The 20,454-nt window shown below is 40.4% G+C and overlaps 1 protein-coding gene across 1 annotated transcript in view; it reads left to right on the plus strand.

Annotated features, from left to right (window-relative positions):
- Window positions 1-20,454, plus strand: part of snd1 (staphylococcal nuclease and tudor domain containing 1) — a 132,756-nt gene that overhangs the window by 37,006 nt on the left and 75,296 nt on the right. The window contains exon 16 of the mRNA XM_077500097.1: window positions 4,572-4,681. Coding sequence (XP_077356223.1) covers window positions 4,572-4,681 — 110 coding nt within the window. The remainder of the gene's footprint in view (window positions 1-4,571; window positions 4,682-20,454) is intronic.

Raw genomic sequence — 20,454 nt, forward strand, 5'->3', positions numbered from 1 at the left:
GGCAATTTCACATTTTGATTCTGTGTGATTGAAAATTGGCTTCCTGCACTGAACTGTTTGCAAATTTTGCCTCCGAAGCACTTTGATCAAAGCTTCATTTCTTTGGGTACTGGTAGGCATGTCTTATCAAGAATACACCCACAACAAGAGAACAACAAACCCTGCCCAAAAAAAGCAAAGGGAATTTTCCATGAACTGTACTGAAGCGGGCATTTTAGGGTAATTATGGCAATTTCCGGTCCACTAGAGATGTTGTTTTATGACCAAATTAGAACCACATAAACTAGATTGGTGGATGAAGCTAAATTGGGCACCTTTGGTACACCTTTGGGGTTTTCATCTTTGTGTGCGAGCAGGACATGTCAGTGGAATTTGCTTACTTCTCTGAAAACACAAAGCTGTAATTACTCAATTCAACCAATTAGCCACCATGCGGCCATGATTTTATTTTGAAATTCTGACTTCCGACAGGGTGTTACCCCGATTTTGCCCTAACATGACAACAAGCCTTTAATCCTGTTTGCAAAACTTTGAAAACTCTCTGGTTGTATGTACATTGATTGGAGGAAATGATTGACCAAATCACGTTTTTTTTTCTTTATCCCCCTACAAATATATATATATATATATATATATATATATATATATATAAACAGCAAAATTTAAACTGAAAATTTTGCTGAAACCGAATTGTATGACACATAGGTAATACCAAAACATGCTTTAAAAAAAAAATGTGGATCCAAGGACACGTTGAAAATGTAACCAATTAAAGCCATGTGCTGTGGATGTACAGGCTCCATCTTTTGACCTTTCACAGCCATAGGTGCACGCCAGTGTGTGCATGGGAAGCCGAAGTCAGATAGATGAAAGGGTAAAATGCAGACAGCAGATAACTAGTCCACTCTGCTGACTGTATGTCGCGTTGACACTTTGCCATAAAAGTCATATCTTTCTGCAGTCCTGCAGTGATTTGCGCCTGCCTCCTTTCTGGTGTTTATTTACTTAGAGCTTTTGCTTTCCGTCATTGCTGATGATGCTTTATTCATCTATTTATTTATTTATTTGTTTGTTTATTAATTTTTTCATTTGTTTATTTATTTTCAGTAAAATAAATTACCACTTGATGAAACCGCGCATATTTCCAGACAAACATCACCGTTCAGCCTAATTGCGTGTGACTGTGTCGTGGATGTATTAATTACTTTTGTCATTTGCTACTGATTGTCTTTGCGAGCCGTTGATAGTTTTTTAATTACATTTTGTGCGCTGCCTGCCGCAAGATGAAATGGCAAGACCCTCGCCAATAAGAAATCTACATGCGAGGATCATTTGACATCTTTTCCTAATAAGACTGCTTAGTATACACACACACACACCCGCACACATACTTTGCATTTTATCTCAAAGTAAAGGTTATTAGCAAAATAGTAAGAAGCCTGTTGGAGCATGAAAGTCGATTGACGAAATGAGACAACATGCATTGTCTTTAATATAGACATTAGTGCAGATTAGCCCAGAGTGCCACAAATGAACCTGTTTCCTCTTCTGTTTATTTATAGCTTCCATTCCTATTAGTGTCTTGACACCTCTGCATGAAGCCATTAGTGTGCCATTCATTTATTTTGAAGGCAACATGTCCACTTGCACCCCCCTCTTCGTCATCACTTTAAAGTTTCTGCATAATTTAGACGTATTCACAGCAGGCTGCTGTCAAAACAGGTCTGCATTAGTCATATTTTTTCATTAGCCATGTTCCTTTCATACTGTCTTCAGTCATGGCCAAATGTTTATTCTTTAGCGGTATCGTGGGAGGCTGTCGAAGCAGTGCAGAGATCTATTACTGATTAGTGTTGCCTCGACTTTGAAGCTGCTAACTTCTTTTTACTCATTTAACGCCAAATACTCATCCCCCACACGGAGGTACCTCCAAAGTGTCCTATTGCAAAACATGAAACTGCCGTTTCAAGTTGGGAGAGGCTGGAATTGAAGGAAACTTCCAAGTCACTTTTGCTTGTTTTCTTCTCCGCTACCGCGACCCGTTGAAAGGCTCCAGAAAGTTTTGAAGGTCTTGGGAAGGGGGGAGGCTATTCGCACAGGAAGGGCCAATTCCGAATGTTGATGAAAGGAAAAAGGCCAAGTAAGAACCTCAGAAGCAGAGAGGACAGACCGGCGGATAAAAGCGTGCTGTGGTAAAGAGAAGCAAAACTGACACGCTGATATATGTCAGGTATGAAAGCCCCCTGAAACTTTCACAATGTTATTTTTTGGGGGGGTTGAGGGCTTCGGGTGCGGCAGGTGAAGGGTGCTTTGAAAGGTATGTCAAGCAGCAGTATGTCAAAAAGGATAAGACAGCCATCAGTCGGGACGCCAGGATTTACTGCATCAGCAGGACACCATCACACAGCATGAAGCTTCGAGCCATTTGTTTTTTTTTTGTTTTTTTTCTTCCTTGCACTGCATGGAAAAGCACCACTCAAAAAGTCTGGAATATGAAACGCTTGTTTTGTTTGATCTCTGTGTTAAGACTCATTTGACTGCTTAATGATGTTAATTGGTCCAAGGCCTCTTGAAATTGCTTTTCTTTTTTGAAAATACAGCCCATGGAGCCAGTTTCACTTGGCAGCATGACATGTAGTTAACATGTCTATTATGAATAGACCTACAAAAAAAAGTCTCGAATCCAATCCAGTTTTCAGTTGTCCTTCAACAATTGTCTCCGACGAGACATTTTTCCGTGATTGCTACCGTAATTGAAACACGTACAGAACTTGAAAAATAAAGATGCCTAACTCAAACACTTGTATTTTTGAAATCGTGTTTTCCCATTAAAATTAATTGAAATGACAGCCCCCGGGAGAGAAACTGTGCACTTCAAAAAATGTATGTATATATATTTTAATCAAATCTTGAAAAACAGTACTGTATAATAGTTTACGTGACAAAATTTGGAGTAATGACATTTAAAGAGAATGTAAAGAAATTAACCATTTTTGCAACATTTTTTGCTTCAATTCAACGGACATTTTGCTGCTTCCTCGACGAGTGTGGACAGGAAGCCTTATGATGGAAAGTTAAACAAGTATTCTGTAGACCCTTATCGCGCCTCCGCTGCCTTGTGTGTTTGCCATTCACCGAGCTAATTGTGTCCCGTTAGCTGAATATCACAAATAAGATTGAATAATTCTGTAACGTTAACTCCTGCTGGGCTAATTGTGCATCAACGAATTATTAAATACACACAGTCAAGTGTCTGCTTATTGAGGCTAATCAATATGTGCTGTGTTTATTGTTGTTAATGTTTTGAGGAGTGGTTGAAGGTATTAAGTAGCCACTCCAAACGTCCTCCCAGACCACATCTGATGATTGATATGTCGGATGGTGGATTGACATGTATGCTCAGGGCGGCTGCCAGTGTATGTGTGTGTCGCTTGTGATCAGAGTCGGTCTTGTTTCTCTCAGGGGATCACATAAGATGAATCAGATGTAGTCTGAGCCAGATGTTCTTCTCGGTGACAGGTGGGAGTTATGTAATCACCGACACTAAGGCGACCGGTGCTCTGTAGGGAGGAGCTTACATTGCTAGCCTTTAGAGACAGCTAAGACAGGGGGGACAAAACAATCTCGATTATTAGGGGGGGTCTAGACTTAGTCACACCCTTCTTATCTCTGGGTCCCGGCCTCTCAAGTTGTACTAGCTGTCTTCTGTGCAAAACGCAGCATGTTCTATTATGCTATTAACAAAAAATGCCAGCCAGTAAAGTTGGCACACTCCATCAAGTTACCGTGTTGCTGCCGGTCCCATACCTTTTGGCTGCCCGCCCTGGCCCCCCTGTCCTGTTAATTACATAACTGGTGGCGCATAGTGGGCCTGGCAGGCCTTCACTTCACTTTCTCAAAAGAGTTTGAATCAGATGAAAGGACGAATGGCAATATTGATCTGGACATTCTGTGAAGTTGAAAATACACCAAGAGCCGAGCCAATGATAAGCCTCAAATTTAAGGTTTGAAAATAATTTTGGAGAAGGCACTACACAGACCCTGTAACAGATCAATAACGTGAGTCATTTTGACACTGATCCAAATGAACACAACATAGCCCCATCCTGCTGTGACCGTCTACACAGCGCTCCAGCATTGGCAGAACCTTTCTAGTAACAGACTGTCGTTTTGTCGAGTCTATTGTGGCGAGAACACAAAAGTCACTTAAGTCGACAGGAACCGAGATTGAGGAACCGGGGTCGTCATGCCGCGTATTCGGGTACGACGCAAAGTGCTTGCGAATGTTGCAATGATTAATTCAAGAATCATGAGACTAAGGGACATGATCTTGCATCATGATTATTTCATAGTTTGTAGGTGCACACTTCCTCTCAGCCGGATACATTGTCATCCACGAACAATCTCCTAAACTAAGCTTTCACAAACTTTTAAAACCATGAACCAGACTCATCCCGGCAAAAATAGTCAAATGTCAGCAAAAATCGAAGGACATGGTGTGTCCCAAAACTTTAATTCCACAGTGAGGATCTTCAGTCCAGTGATGTTTTTGTTATGTGTGTGTGACCCAGGTATCGAGTGTCCACGTAGTTCCAGGAACACTCCCGGAGGCATGCAGGTGGCTGAGCCTTTCAGCGACGAGGCCATGCTGTTCACCAAAGAGCTGGTGATGCAAAGAGAGGTAAGCCCACCCCAACTACCCCCTGCCTTCTCCATGATGGTGCTAAAAACCCACCATTCTGTCTGGGAGTGCATTTTGGTGCAATGATGTGTGACCAATGTCTTATTTTACTTTTATTACTGCGGAGAGGCACCACTTGGACGAGGAGAAAAAAAAAAAAAAAAAAAAAAGAAAATAAAAAGAAGCCTTCTGCTCTTGTTTTGTTGTGCACGCCACCATGTCAAAAATCCAATTTAGCGGAGTGGCGTATTTCAAAAACAAGCAAACGACTGAGGTTTAACTCACTTTATAATCACAGGCTTATTGATTTGAAAATGGAAAAACGAACTGCTCGTGCATAAAAACATGAACAGCGGCAATAAAATATACATGTGTTGCAGATAAAGGCAAAAACAGTAAACAGGAACGAAAGTTATTTAATCGAGACAAATGGAAAAATGTATAAACAAAAGCAGTCTAGCAGCATCAAAGAATCTTGCGGGCACTTAAAAGCTTGACGTGTCCGACCTTCAGTAAAATAGCAATGAACAGCAGCAACCTTTTTCTTGAATGAAAATTCCCTTCCAGTGTGTTCTCAGCTCACCTGGTTGCGGATCAGCGCGTTTGGACTTTAGAAAACTCCATCCACTCTGCGCCCGTTCCTTCACATGCTAATGGCTTTTTCATAGGAAGCGGCGAATGGTCCAAAGCCACTATTGGGGAGCTAGCTATAATCCCGCCACCGCTTACTTACCCAGGCCACACACACACGCACACACACATGCCAGTGCACACACAACCCCCAACTCTTCATCGCTATCTCGGCTTGTAAAGGGCCTTTTTGTGTTGCTTGGCTGACACTCATGTCATTTGGTGTTTAATTGTAATGGGAATAGTTTTTGGGGAGTAGAGGATGCACACAGGTTGATAAAGAAAGCCTTGTTGCCTCGTCTGGTATGCAAACCTCATGAGTCAACACGGAGTTTCTATGTGACAGACAGACACACTGTTCGTGTTAGTAATGCTAACTTAAGCATCTCTCTGCTTTCTATTCAAAGAGTAACTCCAAGTGTTTCGCTTGTCTCTTCAGGCCAGGGATGTATTTGAGAAAAACTCTGCTTTTCCTACTAAAAAGTTCGAATTATCAGCAGGGGATGTAACAATATTGAAAGCTAATGATTTAGTTTTATAGTGGCAATGTCACAATATGATATGTATTGCGATATCATGTGAAATACATATTACCGGCCATCCAATGTTTATATTCTTATTATTGCAGCAGCAATATTCATGCTATGCTCACAATAACAAAATTGTCGACTGAGAAATAATCTGTTTACTAATTTGACAGCATTTGTCTTTTCTTATTTATAACATTAAAAAATGTATATTGCCTACTAACAGTAAATTCACGTCAAGTCAGAAAGGAACACTCTTAAAAAAGGCAACACAGGTACAGAAAAATCCAAGTAACAATAAATAAAACTAGAGCTGCGAGCAGCTATAAAGGGCTCTCGCAGCCCGGGCCACGTTGGGGTACTTGCACATTGGGGTACTGGCACATTGGAAGCAGAATTTCTTTGAAAATGGCATGATAAACATGTGGATTTTTTTTTTTTTTGCCAGGTGTGATGAGTGTGTCAAGCTCAATGGGTTTTGGTGATTGTTAAGATCTGCAAAAATCAGCGTCTTTTTTTTATTTTTAGGCAATGAGTTGCCCTGATTGGTATTTTTCGTAAAAGTATATATACACACATCCTCGCTCGTACTCATTGCACAATGTTGGTTTTATTGTCCATAGAGGCGATCAAAAAAAAATAAAACTAAATAAAAAATACGTATGTTTGGATCGGTCTGATGCCAGTGAACATATTGAGTGGTGGAAAGTATTGCAAAAATACCTTAAGTGAGGCTTTTTTTTTTTTTTATGCCTCAAGGACTAGGTGGCGCTGTATTTCTAACAGAATTTTGTCAGAGATACCTTCAGGCCTTGACTATAAATATACATTTCAAGTATGGGATTTTTTGGAGCACGTACCTGGGAGTTATTAAGCATAGCCTTCATTCACAATATTGCTTTTAATGTCCATAGAGGCTATCAAAAATACATAAAACTAAATAAAAAATACCTATGTTTGGTTAGGTCTGATGCCAACATTTTGAGTGGTGGAAAGTAAAAGAATATTCATAAATGACTTCGTGATCACACTGAGAATGAGTTTACAATTTTTGTAAAAATACCGTAAGTGGGGTATTTTTTTTTCATGCCTCAAGGGCTAGGTGGCGCTGCATATATAACTGAATGTTGTCATAGAGATAGCTTCAGGCCTTGACGATAAACATACATGTCAAGTTTGGGATTTTTTGGAGCATGTATCGGGGAGTTATTAAGCATATCCTTTTTCAGTGCGAAACACAAATTTTGATGCCCCGCCCTCATCATATAGTATTTCCAAAAGTCAAGATATTTTCGTCTGTTGCTGGCTCAGGTCTTGGCATTGTCCAGGTCAAGTATTAAGTCATTCGGATAAAACGTGAAGGAGAAGTGGGCAAAAGTATGACCCCTCAAAATGTGCAAAAATCGTCAAAAATGGGACATTAAAAAATTCGTAGCTCACTTCCTGTTCATTTTAGCATATGGGTCCAAGAGACTTTTTTGTAGGTCTTTGGCTCCCTCATACACCTAAAAATTTTCGTAGATCTTGCTTAAACGTACAACCGGGGCTGCTTCGTTAAAAATTTCTAGGGGGTGCTATTGAGTCATTTTTGTAAAAATAGCACAATCAACAATAAAATATTGTTCATTTTACCAGGCCAGATGTGTGTGCCAAGTTTCATGAGTTTCTGCGCATGTTTAGACCCTCAAAACTAGCGTTGTTTTCTTGGCGAACAGTGCTTAGCCACGCCCACAGCGATTCGCGAAAACTCACAAACTTCGTGTTGTGACATCATGAAGGCCGAAACCCTCTTCTGAGCAAATATGATGTAGGTCCAGTTAACGTGTTTGGAGAAAAACGTAGAAGAAAATTCGTAAGAAAAAAAATTGCCACTAGGTGGCGCTATCAGTAAGATGAAATATAAGTTCGTAGATGTCTTTAGGGCTGGACTCTCATCAAATGTGTGAAATTTTGAGAAGATAGGATCATCTCGGTCAAGTTAATGCAGCTTTTATTGTCACGAAAAATCTTCAGACTTTGCGGCACCGTAGCGGCCACGCCCTTTGGCGAAAAGTTACAATATTCGGTGTGGGGCATGATCAACATCTTAAGGCTTTTCTGACCAATTTTCAACTGGATCCCTTCAACGAGCTCAGCGCAGTAGCTAAAAACGTAAAGTATGACATTTATTGTTACCACTAGGTGGCGCTATATGTATAACTGAATTTTATCATATAGATGTTTTCAGGCCGTGACTATTACGTTGCCTGAGAAGTTTGAGATTTTTTGGAGCTTGAACATGGGAGTTATTAAGCATTTGCTCTTTCTGGACAAATGAAATTTTAAAGGCAATATTTGATGCCCCGCCCCCATCATATAGTGTTACGAAAAGGCAAGACTTTTTGCCCAGTTGTTCTCTCAGGTCTTGAGATGAAAAATGACAAGTTTGAAGTCAATTGGATGAATAATGTTTGCAGAGGGGGAAAAACCATGACCACAGTGAATGTGCCAAAATAGGCCAAAATTGGACATAAAAAAATTCATAGCTCATTTCCTGTACATTTTAGCTATTTGGTCCCAATAGACTTTTTTTTGTGCGTCTCGGGGTGCTACACGTGCCTGCCAATTTTCGTTGCTCTAGGACAAACGGGCCGGGATTGGTTTTTATTTTTCTACGCTAGGGGGAGCTATAGAGTCGCATTGTTATGGAAACTACATAATATCAAATTTTTCGCCGGGCCCGAAGAGACTGCAAAGTTTGGTGAGTTTTCGTAAATGTTTAGGCCCTCAAAAATGGGATCGTTTACGGAGAAGAAGAAGAAGAAGAATTCTTACAAAAACAAGAGGGACCTCGCAGCAGTCGCTGCTCGGGCCCTAATAACAATCCTTTTTATTTTCTTCTTTTGTAAACCGGTTAGTATTCACGCTGGCTTTTGGTTCATTGATTGTGGAAATAATGTCTCGTGTGCAAGTTAGCCAATAATCAATTTATTTCTTCTGACTTGATCACATCGTCACTTTGGTTGTGCAGCCAATCGAGTGCCTGTAAGTGTATAGTGAGAAAAGGCACCAGGTTGGCCGCATAACAGGAAACGCGGAAGTGCAGCACTTCCAAGCGACAAACCAAACCAACATGGCATTTTAAGCAGAACAGCTCATTATTTTGCAGCGTAACATGACCATTACGATAGCAGGGCACTCTCATTACCATGACTATATTCTGACATCCCTAATTATCAGTTTTTGGTTTTTTTTTTTCATCAACATCACTTGGCGAGCCAAATATAATTGGTTGTGGTGCAATTTCGGCCTACGGGCGGGACGTTGCTAACCTCTACTCTAAAATCTCTTCAAGGGTGTATGTACACAGGATGCTTTCAACAGTGTAAAAGCATCACGAATATGAAAGGCTTAACCTGAACCCAGTTGAAATACGTGTGATTAGAAATCTTTCCAAATATCTGGCTGTTACAGTTGAGGCCGAGATGTGTTACTGAGATGTGCTTCATTTCTCTGTTGAGGACTTGAGAAGTGAATTTTCCAAGGTTTTTTGGGCAGTGTGTGAGCAATCAACAAAACATTTGGAAAGTGAAATACTGCTGGCTCTCGTCCATCTCTGCCAGTGTCTTTGTGAGGCCCAAGGAATCTTAGTGGTCCGATTTAATATATACTGCGAGTGGCTGGCAACCAGTCCAGGGCGTCCCCCGTCTACCACCCAAAGCTAGCTGCGATAGGCTCCAGCACCCCCCGCGACCCTTGTGAGGGATTTAATAAATATAAATATATATATATATATCCCATGGACTCTGAAACTGTTTATTTCGCATAGAATGGGGCAATGATGTCATCTACCGGTGGTGGTTGGGCATCAGTAAAGTTGTTTCCAAGTTTGATATTTATAGTGGAGCATAATCAGATTCGCCCCCATTTAGCCACGCTCTAAAAAATACAATTGACAAGTATACTTGTCAAAGGCAGTGAATGAGTTAATGTTCATTTAATTATTTTTCATGTAATATGAATACTTTTAAAAAGCATAAGATGACATCACGTGTGGAAACGGGTCATGGCTCAGTCGAACGTCACATGACCAAACCCAGTAAACAGGTGATGCGTGATTGGTCATTACCTGTATCCTGAGCACCTCTGATGTCATTTTCAGTTGACAGAAATAATGAAGTTACTAAATTAATTCTTGACAAAATATTAACTTTTTACTGCTGAAAATGGCTAAATGAGTCGAGGTATCAACGAGTGAATTGACGCTTTGGCTTATTGAATTATTTTGCCACCATGGAGAGGAGCAGTTCAATGCAACAAGATAATCATTTGCTCAAGTTGGCGCCCCGACAGTTTGCCACCCCCACTTATGAAATGAGACCCCTGGCCCTGCCTCAGACCTCCGACTGGTAAAAACAGCCCCAGAGCTCGCGGTTAAAGCACTGTTGCTTTCTGTGGACAGTTTGAGAGCTTACAGTTCTCAGTTCGTTTTTCCACTTAAACCGGCTTTGACATATCAACTGACCAAAATAGAAGCTTCCGCCCACTCTTACTCACAACTCTGCGTTAAAAGATCCTGGAAGGCGGAAAAGGAAACACAAGCATGAAGAAGCACAGAGGTGAGAGGAAGTGCAGGAGGCACCGCTAATGAGGGCCGAGTGAAGAAGTCTCTGCCCCTGCATCAAATAAATATGTAATGTAGGACTCTGAGGAAAAACTGGTCTGTGCCCTTGATCCACCCTTCCAGCGAACTGCTACGGGTTCTCGAGTACCAATGCAGATTGCTGGATGTGATTTGTGAGGATTCATCTCTGAATAGCGCTTGATTGCAGGAGTTTCACGAATGCTTGGCGGCAGCCTTCATCAAGGACTTTTGTTGACTTGATGTGATGTTTTTTCAACGGGTCTGTTGGCGTGTTTGAAATATAGCTACTACCCTGCAATTTACTTATTCCCTTCTATGAAATTTGAGTGAAGGTGTGATCCCCTTTGCCTCAGTTTAAACTTAACAAGAAACAGTAATCCTAACCATCTGTCTTGTTGCCATAAATTACTCTCACCTTTTATCCCACTTTTGGTCTTTCTAATCCCCCAGTTTTTGCCTTTTTGCCACTCTGTGTGTGTTATGTTGTTTTCCGGCAATGTTCCCAGCATGAGTTGGCGCCACAAAAATACATTGGTAATCGCATCACTCTTTTGCTTTTTCTTCCATCTTCTGTTTAATTTCTCTCACCTGTCATCCCCCTCACAGACAAAAATTGTGAGCCTTTGTCGAATTTCTTCAATACTCCTGTGTTGCAACTTCAAAACCCAACCTCAGTGGGGAATTGTTTTTTTTTTGAAAGCGTTTTCTCCAGGATGAGTCAGCTCGAGACAGGACACAATCACTCATGTCCTGTTGCATTCGTAAAAGGCGGAAGCCAACGAGGCGGCCTTAAAACGATTCCCAATGTGGCGTGCTTCATTTTTAATGAGTCGAGACAGAGACGTCTGCAAGGCCAACAATATTGGCACCTACGACAAGATTCTGTCAATTTGGCACAGTTGTTTGATATGTTATGTAACTATAATCAGGCAGCGGAATTAGGCAGATCCGAGTCAGAATGAGCACTGGCTGAGTGAACGCAGCAATGCCACCGTTGTGCACTAGCACGAAGCCCACTTCTTGCTTAAATTCTTAGCTCACATTTTGCCTATTGTAACAAATCCACCACATGACAGTATTCTTGACAGCCATGTTCACATATACTCCGGATGATTTCATGCCTCATTACCCACTTCCGACCAAATCGGCAATGGCCTGATTATCTGAAGGCTCTATTGTTGCAGTTGCGGCGATCAGCTTGTCCCATCAGGCCAGAGCAAGCAACTCGTATGATTTGTGTTGCACAGTTTCTGTGCCGGATGCGGCGGTTCTGACTGTGTACTAGTGCACTCAGACGTGTGGATCTTGGGGGCCACATCTTTCAGTTGTCGGATTGTCTGGAGTCTGGCACACACTGTCAACATGTGCACGCTTAACTCTGTTTTGATGCAGAGGGTCAACTTGGGGCGTCACCCGTATCGGGAGTGGTGGTTGTAGCGCCAATACTCAGGTAGCATCACAGTTAGGCCTGCCATAGGCTGGCTCGATGATTAGTTGATGTGATTTTGGCTGCTTCAAAATAACTTTCTTGAACTTGCTGTCCAATCAGCAGGATGTTCCCGTCTTAAATGACCAGTTCATCGAATGTGTTTTTTTAATGTCTCGATAGTCTGTTCAACCATCGCGCGAGCAACGCAACGCAATTCACTTAGCATTCACCACACTCATACAGGCCCCCCGGCGTGAGTCCTTCATACATCCAAGCCTCTTTTAGGTATTTTTATTTTGCCTTTCGGGGTTGCGGGACAGCATCCGCCACAGTGTTCGTACACTTGCATTGATTTCCAATCCCGCCCAGAATTATTTTGGCGCAAAGCCGATTATATGACTACCGCAACAAGGCACATGTTGGCGGTGTCTCTTTCATCGTAACGACCTTTCCTGCAGGTACTTGTGTTTTTTCACCCCCTTCCCACCACCCCGCCGTCATCAGCATGCGAATTGTGCATGCGAGGAAGATGCTGAATAATGTATGTCGTGGTTTTCTGCCCAGTGAAACAAGACAGACAGGCGGTGGCGGTGGAGGGGGGACAGCGAGCGGCCCCCCTGGGTCCTTTTTTCCACACCACACTCTGTAGTTAAACAAACGGCCAGTGCAGACTGCAGACAGCCTCATATCGTAGATTACAGCTGCTTTATGGCGCCCTTGCACATTCATAAACGTGGACCAACAGCTTGACCAGTTTGGACAGTATGTAAAGCTTGACTTCTCCGTATAAAGGCCAGTTTTACTCTGTAAAACCTCTCTGCTAGATTAATTACAGCCCGTATGGTTAATCTTTGTTGAATCATATTTGTGTTCCACATAGTTGTGTTGTTGTTGTTGCTTTATGAGCCATTCATCATTCCACCCGCTGTTGAGTCCTGGTCATCCCCAACAAATGAAAAATGTTCCTCTGCCAGGGGATTTATCTCATGGATCCGGAGATAACGACCTTTTAAAAAACTGCAACCCAGGAAATATTAAAGCGCTTTTATGAACATAGATAGCTTTTATGGCAAACGGGACTGACCATCTGATTCCCGCTGGAGATTGTCTAATCTTAGTTTTTGGTTTTGCAATTGTGCAGGAGGGGAGGGGCAGGGGGTTGGGGGAGTGTGTGGACGCTAACCCTTGAAAATGGTGAGTTATAGCCCGGAGGTGCGAATAGGCCGACCCACATAACTGCATTCATGCCATTACAGCGGATAGATGGATGGGCCTGAATAGAGATGGCGAGATGAGAGCGAAGGGAGAAACCTGCTTACCGCTTTATTGCCCCGATTCATTTACGAGGACGACCTTGCGCTTGAAGTGTGTGTTTGTTTGCGTATGTGCAGGGGTGTGTGCGTGCGCGTGTGGGTGTGACGGAATGGCAACTTGGCCAGCCACTCTTGATAAGCATACACTCTGCAAACAGTTGAAAGACAGGGTCGCTTGGTGCCTGGAGACCAGCGGAATCCTCTCAGCCCATCTCCCTCCTACCTGAAGGGCACTGCAGTACTCTTTGCCGTTAATTAGGACAACAGAATAATAATGCTCATGCCACTCGCGTTGCACTGCACTTCGTCCACCAGGTCACTTATGGTATTAATTTTTATTTATTTTTTATTTTTTTTATCCCCCTCTAGTGCTTTCGCCTTGTTTGACTCCTCTGTCGTTGTCGTTCAAATTGGACTCATTGAATTGGGCTCTGACAGGATGATAACCTCCTTTCTAGAAAAAGGACTGTTCTACATGGGATTTGATTGAACTCGTATTTGTATGAAGAGTTGCTGTACTATGCTGAAGTATTGCACTGAGACATGTACTTCACTACTTGGCAGGAAATTGCACTGATAGACAGTACATTGATAAATAGGCAGAAACGTACAGTAGATAGGTTGAGTACATTGGTCGATTATTTCTCTGTACTCTGTATAAACTGTCAATTCAATGAACATTCAATGTCTGATTCATTGACTGAGCATTAATGTACCCTTTTTAAATAATTTTTGGAGACCCATTCCCCGCGGATTCCTGCTGTATCGTGCTTCACTTGTCAATCTGTGTTACTAAGAAATGGTGGGGAGGGCGTCACATCGAGCATTTATTATTTTTTTTTTAATTTAATGAACTACCCTTTGTGGCTTTTATTCAGTATATCTGTCGTCAACTATCATTTGGATCAATTACATTCTCACTCTGGATTCTTTTATCACCCATAAACTTGCTTTTACGCTTTTTTTTATGTGTTTGTCATAGCGCTAGTTGCTAATAGAGCACATTACTACACCACACAACCACTGAACGGTCGTGAAGTTTGTTGATGTAGACCGTACAGTTAGCTATCTAATTACTAAGGGACCTAATCTAACACAGCTGTCACACTGACCAATAGTCGACAGACAGGCAAAGGTGTAACATGCACGTCGATTACTGCACATTCATCTCACGTGTCGTATAAACCAAATAGAGATGGTGTACTGTATAGTGAGACTCAAGTTACAGCCAGTTAGCATCCTCTAAATTTGCGTCCAGTGTCTGTGTAAATGCCAGCATTGATATCGTACCGATTGATTGTGACTATTACATTCTAATAGTAAAACTAGACTAAGTGCAATTTCTGGAGAAATTGCGTATGAATGCTGAATGCTAAGATTTGAAAGCATGTCGAATGCTTATGAATTCAATTGAGAGATAAATTACGAAATTATGATCTCCTGCTTACTGGGCAATGCACTTTGCCAACTGTGCCGCCGAGCAGTATCAGACACCTGGTAATGTGACGTTATATGTATGGAAGTGGGCGTGAAAAGTGATACTTGGAAAAAGTTCAATGTCTGTCCTATTGAAAATGAATGGGGAAAAGTTGATCTTTAACGTTAAATTGTGCGAGTACTGCAAGTAATGTGGAATCAGACGATATATACCCCGGGAGGCATCAATTTTTGCAGCTAGTTGAAATTTGAACAGTGTAAATTGGAAGTATTATGTGGGATTTGTTATGCGGGAAAAAAGTGTGGAGAATTAAAAAAAAAAATGCTTCAGCATTCCCACAAATTAATTAAAGACTGCCCGCCTCAGAATCATCAGATGAGTTAAAATTTCAAATAATTGCTCGCTTTTTTTTTTAACTGGAAAAAAATAAATAAATAATATATATATATATATATATATATATATATATATATATATATATATATATATATATATATATATATATATATATGCAATGTGTATATATATATATATATATATATATATATATGCAATGTATATATATATATATATATATATATATATATATATATATATATATATATGCAATGTGTATATATATATATATATATATATGCAATGTATATATATATATATATATATATATATATATATATATATATATATATATATATATATATATGCAATGTGTATATATATATGTATCGAAAAATTTGATATTTTAAAGTCGCCATACATGATAACAGAAAAATGGCTCCATAGCGCCACCTACATAGGTTAAACGGATCCCTGTCCCGCTACGATTGTCCTATGGCGACGAAAATTGTGTGGCACCCGTAGCACATCCAGATGAACAAAAACCTCTTTGATGTGTGTACCCTAAAATAGACAGAAAGTGAGGTATGATCATCTGAATGTCCAATTTTGGCCCAGTTTTGCACATTTACAGGGGTCATACTTTTGCCCGCTTCTCCTGCACGGTTAACCCGATTGACTTCAAACTTGGGATGGACCATCTCAACACCTGGGACAACATCAAAAAATCTAAAGTTTTTGATATACTATATGACGGCGGCGGTGCATCAAATTTAGAGTTTAAAAATTCTTACTTCACGAAGCATTGCCGGTTGTACGTTTAATCTAGAGCTACGAAAATTGGTACACATATGTAACAGGCTATGACCTACAAAAAACTCTTTTTGAACCATATGCTAAACCTCACAGGAAGTCCACCATTTTGATTTATTTTGGAACGTGTTGCCATTTTTTTGGCCATTTCATTGGGGTCTTATTTTAACGAACTCCTCCTACAGTGTTTATCCGATCATCTTCAAACTTGGTGTGATTCATCTTAAGATGTTGAAGATGAAAAGTTATTGAAAGCTTTGTATTCCGTCGCACGCTGTTGTCATGGCATGCACTGTTTGCAAAGGAAAAAAATATACTTAAAGAAGCATGCGAGGTCCCTATTGTTCCTGAAGGAATTCTTCTTCTTCTTATTATTATTATTCTTTTTCTTTGTTATTATTCTTTTCCGCAAACAACCACATTTTTGAGGCACTAAACATGAACGAAAACTCACCAAACTTTACACGCAGATCGGGCCTGGCGAAAAATTTGATATTTTAAAGTCGCCATACATGATAACAGAAAAATGGCTCTGTAGCGCCACCTACATAGTCGATTGTTGCGATTTTTTTTTTCATTCCAATTTAGAAAATACTAATCAGTAAGCTTGTAGAGTGTAAGATTTATATCAAAATGTATTATTTATTTATCTGAAATTTCAGTCTTATAGAGGTTGTAATCTGTTTCATGTTTGAACAGCATTAAAATAAAATATTAAGGCTTAATGTTCCGTTCATATAACATTCTTCCATGCTCAAGGTGTGAATCCTAACCCGAAGTCAGACGTTTTGTTGAATATTTTTCCATTAAAAATGGAAGTTTAAAAATCGATTCTCACACACACACACACACACACACACACACACACACACACACACACACACACACACACACACACACACACACACAAAAAAGGCAATGATGATAAGACGTTGAATCGGTAAGACTACCGAATGAACAATTCTGAGCTCTTTAAAAAAAAAAAGAAAAAAAAAAAACATCGATTCAACCGCCTATTGAATCGATTCGAGAATTGCGCGATGTAGTATCGCGATATATTGCCGAATCGATTTTTTAACACCCCTAATATATATGTATATGTGTATATATATATATATATATATATATATATATATGTATATGTATATGTGTATATATATATATATATATATGTATATGTATATGTGTATATATATATATATATATATATATATATGTATATGTATATATATATATTACAAAAAATTGAAAGTTGCAAGACTTTCAGTATCTTCCTAAACACTCGTATTTTCATGATGTCTAGATTTGGCTCTCTCTGGAAAAAGTTTGGACACCCGTCAGCGCAACACAATTTGATCTAAGCTGGTTTTAGCTGTCGTGCATGCAGCACATACATTCTTTTGTTCGTGTTACACTTAACGTTTGCCAGCAGAAACGGAAAAACAAAACAAAACTGCATGCCGAATATCTCGTGAAAACAGCTTGTGTCGGCTTGTCAATATTAAATGCCCGGCCTTTATTTTCTTGCTTATCAGCCTCCATCCCCTGTTGAGGAGAGACAGCCACTGACCCACCACCCCCATTATTTCTCACCCTTTCTCTTGCATGTTTTCATAGTTTTTAATATCTCTGCACACCCGCCAGCTTGACAGATAAGAATAAATAAAAATGAAGTCTGCGCCGAGGAACGATTTTAAAGGCGGTAATCCTTGACCAGCTTAGCCCAGCATCCCCGTCCTCAATCCTGCGCCCATCTCAGCATCTCCTTCCATTTCTTTACAAGAAGTGGCGGCTATTCAGCGGCTGTGTCGGCGATCAGCAACTCTCCATCCTCACCCCGCAGCCTTACCCAACACCTCCCAACCTTTCTTTTTCTGTGTTCTCCCAAAGGAGAGCTGGGTACATAAAGGGAAAGACAAGCCTGGAAAAATCTTCCTGGAATAAAAAAAAAAAAACATCTGGGGATTGAGCTTTAAGCTTTGAATTCAGATAATGATAAAGGGAGCAGTGGGCGACAGACTGAAGAGATGCACATGTGCGCTATCGAAATGTGCTTTCTTGAAAAGCCACTTGGCTGGCTCAATATGCATGGGAGGTGCCATGAAACGCTGGCAGGGGCACTCTGGCTTTCTTGAAAGGTTTTGGTCGCCAGCGCAAATCTCTTCAAAGCTTGAGCGTTTACTTCAGTCTGCCGCAAAGACCTACATTTAATTGTAGTAATTAGTGTTGTTCCAATACCGATACTGGTATCGGCAGAGGTGCGGATACTGCATTAAAACAGTGGTATCGGTATCGGTGACTACTCACAAGTAACATGCCGATACCATTAATTCCAACGCTAATATAGGATTTTGGATGCAGCATCTTGTGTCTTGCTCGTGCACGACATTCACTGATATGTGACATGTTCACTGCATGCCAATCTAAGATGTCCTATTGGCCCTTGAATGCTCTGAGCCAATGGCAGGACAGCTTTTTCATGTTGAGGGAAAAAAAAAAAAAACTTAGGTATCGGTATGGTATCGGTATCGGCCGATACTGCAAAGCTGGGTATCGGCATTGGTATCGGGGGCCAAAAAACGGTATCGGAACAACACTAGTAGTAATTGTCATCATTTCATCAAACCACACTTAGTAGAATCCAGACTAATTTGCTTCTGACGTCGATGAAATTCAAAACATCTTGCCGCTAAAAAGATTTAAGCTCTTATGTAAACAGTTAACCCCTCTCAAGAACATTTTCAAATTTGGATAATATGGAGTACCACCAATGATATGACAAAACGGGTCAGTGATGAATAGTTAATCAATATTGGATTTTTGTATACATACTCACTTCCATACATTTGCCACCGTATTTGTTCGTCTGTCACCTTGCACCTCACCGCCGGTTTTGCCACTTTCGGCGGAGAAGTGACACTCAAAGCGCGCACAGCAAGTTATTATCTCCTGGAACAATACTAATGGACGCATGTACTGCTGTGAGCAAACAGTGTGTGCCTGCGCTGCCAAGCGAGTGGGAGGCCAAGCGCTTGCCAAGTCTACTTTCTGGCTTTTTTTTTTTTTTTTTTTTTTTTAAACAACCCCCAACCGTTGATTCCGCTTTCCGTGTCGACGTCTTTACAAAATCATCTGCTCCATGCCGGCTGGCCCCGACGGAGTGCTTGTCCCTTCAGGAACATTGGCTCGTTCAAAGAATGTGAGCTTTTATACTCGGAATAGGGCCGCGGCTCGCTTCAGACAGAACATGGCCTTAGGGGCCGCGTTAAAGGGTCATTTCGGGATTCGCTGGATTTTTTTTTACTGAGAGTCATGCAACGCTTGCTTGCAAAAAAAAAAAAAAAAAGTGTCTTTTACAAATGTCACATTTAATGTATAATTTACTTGAAACTCATTTTTGGTTAGCCACTGTTACCTAGACTTGCTTCAGTTCTGTGTTGCGTTGAATTCGTAATTCATCAGGTAATATTTACATTGTAAATGTTGAGGATTTATTTTTTTTTTGTCTCATTTAATTACTTTAACTGGGATTAAATGACTGGACCCTCAAAAATGTTTTAAAATGTCTGCTTCAAGTCAATGTATGTGTGGTCTTATCAAGATGTCCCCAAATTTTGAGCAGGTTGCTTTTTTTTATTGAAATGCATCACATGTACCTCAAAAACCTAATGAATCATTTCCTGAAACAAAGCCCAGCAATTTGCCCGGATTAATGCCATGGTCTTAAGAAGTTTAATTTATTCCCTCTCTCCCATATCGGCTTTAAAGTCATCTAACAAGTCTTTATTTAACATTTTTTCCCGTCTTTCTTTCAGAAGTGAATCTTTTGTGCCGTATGTCTGTTTCGAGGCTGCGCCATGTCCATGATCACATTTCATGTCATGATACAGTATAGAAATTGTATAGAAACTGCAAGTAACTCATGAGACAACATTAAACAACTGTTGCACAATATTGATTGTCATGGAGGAAAACCACATATGGTTCATCACTATCAGTGTCTCTTTCCTGTTGTATCACTGTGTAAAGGACAACAGTATCCTTTCAATACTTTGTCCCAACCCTCATTCGGATGCTACTTAACTCTCTGACTGCGAAACGTTATCCAAAAAACAACCCCGACAGTAACAGCTGATTTTGAGCATTTTCACTCATCTTTCAAGGCAAACAAAATATTGTGCGCTATGACTACATAACCATAAAAAAGTATGTTTCTACCTTATTCCATTCTTTAGTAATCACCATTTGAAAATAGGTCATTTGAGTAACATAAGCGAAAATAGAATAAAAATAGAGAAAACAAGCTTTTTGTGAAGATACGTTTTTTTGCACATTGATTTTGACACTAATATTTTTTGTTTAGTGACGCTGTGAATTAGATTTAAAGTGACAAAGACTTTGATCATTCACGTCATCGTTGAAAACATTCTAGTTCATTAGATTCGTCATGTTTCATTGTAATTGTGATAAACCATCAGCCCATTGAAAAGAGATACAATGCTGCCATCTACTGGCCATAGTTAAGTTAGTGGGTATTTTGGGATTCCACAACCCATTGACCAGGCAGCGCTCCACTTAAACGTTGCACTGCCCGTTGGTTAAAACAAAAACAAAAAAACTTAGTGAACATCAATTAATGTTTATGGCGGCATTCATTAGGATT

Source organism: Festucalex cinctus, chromosome 16, assembly GCF_051991245.1.
Source record: "Festucalex cinctus isolate MCC-2025b chromosome 16, RoL_Fcin_1.0, whole genome shotgun sequence".
Taxonomy (NCBI): domain Eukaryota; kingdom Metazoa; phylum Chordata; class Actinopteri; order Syngnathiformes; family Syngnathidae; genus Festucalex; species Festucalex cinctus.